This window comes from Brachyistius frenatus, unplaced genomic scaffold (assembly GCF_029030835.1).
Source record: "Brachyistius frenatus isolate BFR_SWC_R1_liver_20210118 unplaced genomic scaffold, ASM2903083v1 Contig_411, whole genome shotgun sequence".
In the NCBI taxonomy this organism is placed as follows: Eukaryota; Metazoa; Chordata; class Actinopteri; family Embiotocidae; genus Brachyistius; species Brachyistius frenatus.
This window is the reverse complement of record NW_027211010.1, coordinates 152,501-157,858: the sequence shown is the minus strand read 5'-3', so window position 1 is coordinate 157,858 and position 5,358 is coordinate 152,501. Positions and strand designations below refer to the sequence as shown.

The 5,358-nt window shown below is 43.7% G+C and overlaps 2 protein-coding genes across 5 annotated transcripts in view; one reads left to right on the top strand and one right to left on the bottom strand.

The window, feature by feature from the left end:
* Positions 1-732: 732 nt before the first annotated feature.
* Positions 733-2,791, top strand: LOC138636881 (uncharacterized). The gene is made up of 4 exons (XM_069725173.1): positions 733-988; positions 1,126-1,200; positions 1,695-1,757; positions 1,865-2,791. The coding sequence occupies exons 1-4, from the start codon at positions 920-922 to the stop codon at positions 1,892-1,894; spliced, it is 237 nt and encodes a 78-aa protein (XP_069581274.1). The 5' UTR covers positions 733-919; the 3' UTR covers positions 1,895-2,791.
* Positions 2,792-2,876: 85 nt separating this feature from the next.
* The window catches only part of rpp30 (ribonuclease P/MRP 30 subunit), a 9,189-nt gene continuing 6,707 nt past the window's right edge, over positions 2,877-5,358 (bottom strand). The window contains exons 6-11 of one of the 4 annotated variants that reach the window (XM_069725155.1): positions 4,485-4,601; positions 4,331-4,360; positions 3,460-3,515; positions 3,294-3,373; positions 3,143-3,217; positions 2,877-3,063 (exon numbers count right to left, since the gene is read on the bottom strand). In XM_069725155.1, coding sequence (XP_069581256.1) covers positions 3,026-3,063; positions 3,143-3,217; positions 3,294-3,373; positions 3,460-3,515; positions 4,331-4,360; positions 4,485-4,601 — 396 coding nt within the window. In that variant the 3' untranslated portion in view covers positions 2,877-3,025. Of the gene's footprint in view, positions 3,064-3,142; positions 3,374-3,459; positions 3,516-4,330; positions 4,361-4,484; positions 4,602-5,358 lie in introns of all 4 variants that reach the window. The other 3 variants (XM_069725156.1, XM_069725153.1, XM_069725154.1) reach the window with 3 other exon arrangements.

Sequence of the window (5,358 nt, the reverse complement as noted above, 5' to 3'; positions counted from 1 at the left end):
GCTGCTCGTTTCCGGTTACTGCAGCATCCAACTAATTACCTCATTGATCCTCTCTGCTTCCGCCGCGTCTTCAGGAAGTCATCGAAGTTTGGACTTCAGAGTAAAATAATTCCTTAATTCTTCAACAAACTCTGAATAATTAAAACGTAACAAATATTTAAAGTCTCCAGATCTCGTGAGGGTTTGTGCTGGCTCTGATTGGCTTACTCTGCTCTGACGTCACATCATTTGAAATGGACAGGGTGAAAAGGTGAACAACCTGGCGCGTTAAACAGACAGAAATACGGCTTCCGGTTGAGTTAGAAGGCTTCAAAGTAAAAGCAATTTGTGTTTGGGTTTTGTTTTAATCTTTTTTGTCTTCAGATGAATGAAAATAGTTGAATATGTTTTTATTTATAATCCTGTTTATAATAACTATATATAATATGAACACCGTGTGCAGTGACATGCGTGATGTGCATTTTATGTTTGTAAAAGTATGAAAGTTTTAAATGTGTTTGGAACATGGAACTATTAGTTATTAATATTCTTGTTTACACAGTGATCATCCATAATGTGGTATTATTGGTATATTAGTCATTATTCAACAGTATTTATGATCATTATTGATTTGAAAATGTTCTGTATTAATGAGAATCAAAGAGGAAAGCGCGGTGCTTTTATTGTGAAGGACCGCGTCGGGCTCGTGCCGGCAGCGTGTTGCTGGTTGCTGTAAACTTTCTGGTTGCTGGTCAACAGAAGGTCGGCCGACAACAGCAGCAGCAGTAGGCATCAGAAAGTTAACCGGTGACCAGCTCCGGTAAATGAGCCTGGTTGTTCTCTGCGCGGGAAACTGACAGCTTCCGGCGGAGGTTTGAATTCTGCGGCTAATGCTAACAGGCTAACTGCACTGACCTGCCGTTAGCTGCTAGCCGTTAGCATGCAGTGCGCTAACCTGCTGAGGAAGAGGAGTCTGGAGCCGGAAGTGGAGCCGTGGAGCTGCAGAGCGGTGAGACACCTGTCCGGGGGGGGGGGGACAGTAGATGACCGAGGGGGGTCAAAGGTCAAGACGATAGAACCACGCAGCTTCACCATCATGAAGATAAAGATGATGATGAAGATGTCATCTGATTCATCTGTCATCAGAAGCGGATTTGTTTGGAGGCGGAGCTCCAGGCGGCTGAGTGTCCAATGGAAACGTCCCACAGTCAGCAGCAGCAGGTGAGTTCAGGTCGCCATGACAACAAGAGAGGTTCATCATCATCAATAATCACAGCTGTGACAGCCTGAGTCAGAATCATCATAACATGCAATCCCAGCGAGTGCCACTAGAGGTCGGCTCCAAAAAGCCTCCGGCTCCATAGACTCCCATTCAACTTCTCTCATCAAATCCAAAGTGAATAAAATGTGTCCATCAGTTATCTCGGTGTTATTAGCTAAAGTCACTCCTTCTTCTTAGTTTTCTGGAGGTCCATCTGAAAATAATCCCTCATTCATTAGAAAAGAAGATTCAAGAAGACCTGTTTTTGGGGGCGTGTCTGTTTGATTGACAGGCCTGTGGTGCAGTCAGGTTACAGCTATCGGTGGGCGGGACGTAGTATCGTCAGGTTTCCGATCGGATCGGTCAGATCCGCCGCCGGCTCCTCAGATTTCTGCTCTGACTTTCGGACGTGGTGTCGCCATGGCAACGTGTGAACAGGTGTGTGTTGGTGCAGGTTGGAGCGGTGCGGCCCAAACTTCCTCTGCTCTGCTGCCCCCGGTGTCTTGGAGGAGAACCGGTAAGAACACTTCCATCATCTTCATGTGATGTGCAAGGAGCTCTCTGATTGGCTGTCTGAAATGCTCCCTGGAAGTCGTAGTTCGCTGAGTGTTTCACTGATTTCAGGGTCACATCAACCACATCATGGGCCTCTGAGGAGGAGGAGGAGGAGGAGGAGTCCCCGTCCCCTTCAGGATCTGCTGAGTCATCCTGAAAAACACGAGAAACGCCGACTCAGCGTCTCTCAGCCATCCAATCACATTTCTGCTTCACTCAGTGTTTCTGTCCTCCACCTCCTGGTCTTCCATGGTTGCCATGGAAACACTAGTTGTCACGTGACTTAAACATGGAATTTAATTATATCATTATACATATATATCACCTTTGTAAGCCCTGCCTCCTCCCGTCCTTCTCCCACTGTCTGATTGGTTCAGTCAGTTTTACATCAGCTAATCAATAATCAATGACTCCTAGCTGTGATCAGTAGTTTGACCTCTGACCTCAGGATTCACAGTAAAGGGCTAATACACAGTTTTACATGTGTTTACCCTCCCCCAACTCTTTAGCATGTTAGCTTGTTAGTTCAGAAGTCCCGTCACAGTGATGGTTGTGTGATTACCCATGATGCACTGCAGGCAGGAGATTCTCGCTCAGTTCTGCGGTTTAAAAGGGACATTTCAGTAAATTTAAACAGAACAGCAGGAGGTCAGAGGTCATGGTGTTAAAAAAAAAGAAATCTGACATCTGTTTTAAAATTGTTTGTGATGCATTTGTGGAAAATAGGATAGTTGATCATCAGGATCCAAAGAGCATGATGACTAAAGGGACTGAATGAAGGATTAGCAAGGCATTAATGAGTCGAATTAAACACTTCCCGTTTGTACTTTTATAATGTAGATTTTCATATTTTTTACTTTTAATCTGAAAGAATGTAAAGCAGCTTCCTGCAGAGTGCTATTTTGATTACATCGTTTCCTGCTTCAGAGCTGACCAATCGGATGGCAGCATTTGTACCGCAGACTGATTTCAAAATAAAACGTTTGAGTGAAAACCTGCCGAGACGTGTTTCCTACAACCGAACACTTCGTCTGACAGGCGACTGTCAGGTCAGCAGCTGATTGGTCCTCTCAGACAAACGGCTTGATGATGAAATTTATTGATGAAATAACAGTGAAGTCATGTGACAGTTCAAACAGGAAGTGACTCTTCAAACTCAGGAATCAGACCGGAACCAAAAAGAACCAGGAGAAGAATGCAGTTGGCCCCACCCCCTCAGCTGTCAATCACTCAGGTGGGTTTTGCCTTCTTGGCTGGAGGAGCTTCACCTGTTCAGGTAAACACAGAGACACGAAGATCGACCAATCAGAGCCGGCAATCAAACATGACGCGTTAAAGTGAACCTACAGTCAGTTAAGTCCTGCGGCGCCTCCTGCTGGATCCTGTGGGTGTAGACGATCCCATTGGCTGTCCTCCTGGCCTCTGATCACAAACAAATAAACAGGTAAACAAACACAGAAGTGAGCAGTCCGACAGGTGTTGATGTTTTGATGTTTACCTGCGTGCAGTAAAACAGAGCGACAGGTGGAGGAGACAGATTCTTTAGAGTCTCCATCTGACAGACCGAACAGGAGACCGCTGGGGGGGGTCAGGGACAACAACAACAGCAAAGCAACAACAACAACAGCAAAACAACACAGTAGTGATTGGCTGTTGAAGGATACAGGTTGGTGACATCATATGGTCCTCGGAGCTCCAGAGACTGAAAACACACACACAGCTACGGATCAATCACAGATCAATAACGGATCAATAACATCAATAACGGATCAATAACAGATCAATCACAGATCAATCACGGATCAATAACATCAATAACGGATCAATCACAGATCAATAACAGATCAATCAGAGATCAATAACGGATCAATCAGAGATCAAAAACAGATCAATAACGGATCAATAACATCAATAACGGATCAATAACATCAATAACGATCAATCACAGATCAATCACGGATCAATAACATCAATAACGGATCAATCACAGATCAATAACATCAATCACAGATCAATCACAGATCAATAACAGATCAATCAGAGATCAATAACAGATCAATCAGAGATCAATAACGGATCAATCAGAGATCAAAAACAGATCAATAACGGATCAATAACAGATCAATCACAGATCAATCACGGATCAATAACATCAATAACGGATCAATCACAGATCAATAACATCAATCACAGATCAATAACAGATCAATCAGAGATCAATAACAGATCAATCAGAGATCAATAACGGATCAATCAGAGATCAAAAACAGATCAATAACGGATCAATAACATCAATCAGAGATCAAAAACAGATTAATAACAGATCAATCAGAGATCAATCACGGATCAATCACGGATCAATCAGAGATCAATAACAGATCAATAACATCAATAACGGATTAATAACGGATCAATAACAGATCAATCAGAGATCAATAACATCAATAACAGATCAATAACGGATCAATAACATCAATCACGGATCAATAACAGATCAATCAGAGATCAATCACGGATCAATCACGGATCACTGACCTTCTCGGCTGCACTGGACAGGATCACGTTCTGAAACAGTGATGATAAAAAGCAACATTGAACAAGCAGCTGGTGACATCACGCCTCAGTTGGCCAATCCAGCACGCCGACATGTCACAGGTTCAGGAAGGGGGCGGGGACTAACAGCAGGTACCTTTCCTTTGCAGGTTTCCATCAGAGAGACGGCGTTGGCGATTGTGTAGCGCCTCCTGGTGGCGTCTCTGATGGCTGCAGAGTACGACACCTCGAACACCACACCTCGGTCAATGGCCTGAACACACACACACACGTATAAATACACACATATAAATACACGTATAAATACACGTATAAATACACACGTATGAATACACACACACGTATAAATACACACATACGTACAGTGGGGCAAAAAAGTATTTAGTCAGCCACCAATTGTGAAAGTTCTCCCACTTAAAAAGATGAGAGACGCCTGTAATTTTCATCACAGGTACACTTCAACTATGAGAGACAGAATGAGAAAAAAAAAATTCCTGAAAATCACTGTCTGATTTTTAAAGAATATATTTGCAAATTATGGTGGAAAATAAGTATTTGGTCAATAACAAAAGTTCATCTCAATACTTTGTTCTATACCCTTTGTTGGCAATGACAGAGGTCAAATGTTTTCTGTAAGTCTTCACAAGCTTTTCACCCTGTTGCTGGTATTTTGGCCCATTCCTCCATGCAGATCTCCTCTGCAGCAGTGATGTTTTGGGGCTGTCGCTGGGCAACACGGACTTTCAACTCCCTCCACAGATTTTCTACGGGGTTGAGATCTGGAGACTGGCTCGGCCACTCCAGGACCTTGAAATGCTTCTTACGAAGCCACTCCTTCGTTGCCCGGCGGTGTGTTTGGGATCATTGTCACGCTGAAAGACCCAGCCACGTTTCATCTTCAATGCCCTTGCTGATGGAAGGAGGTTTTCACTCAAAATCTCGCGATACATGGTCCCATTCATTCTTTCCTTTACACAGATCAGTCGTCCTGGTCCCCTTGCAGAAAAACA

Bases quoted from the DNA above. Each gene is read 5' to 3' on its own strand.
- LOC138636881 (XM_069725173.1), top strand. From the start codon at position 920: ATGCAGTGCGCTAACCTGCTGAGGAAGAGGAGTCTGGAGCCGGAAGTG. The intron at 989-1,125 runs GTGAGACACCTG...ATCTGTCATCAG, and splicing joins AGCCGTGGAGCTGCAGAGCG to AAGCGGATTTGTTTGGAGGC. The intron at 1,201-1,694 runs GTGAGTTCAGGT...GTGTTGGTGCAG, and splicing joins CCCACAGTCAGCAGCAGCAG to GTTGGAGCGGTGCGGCCCAA.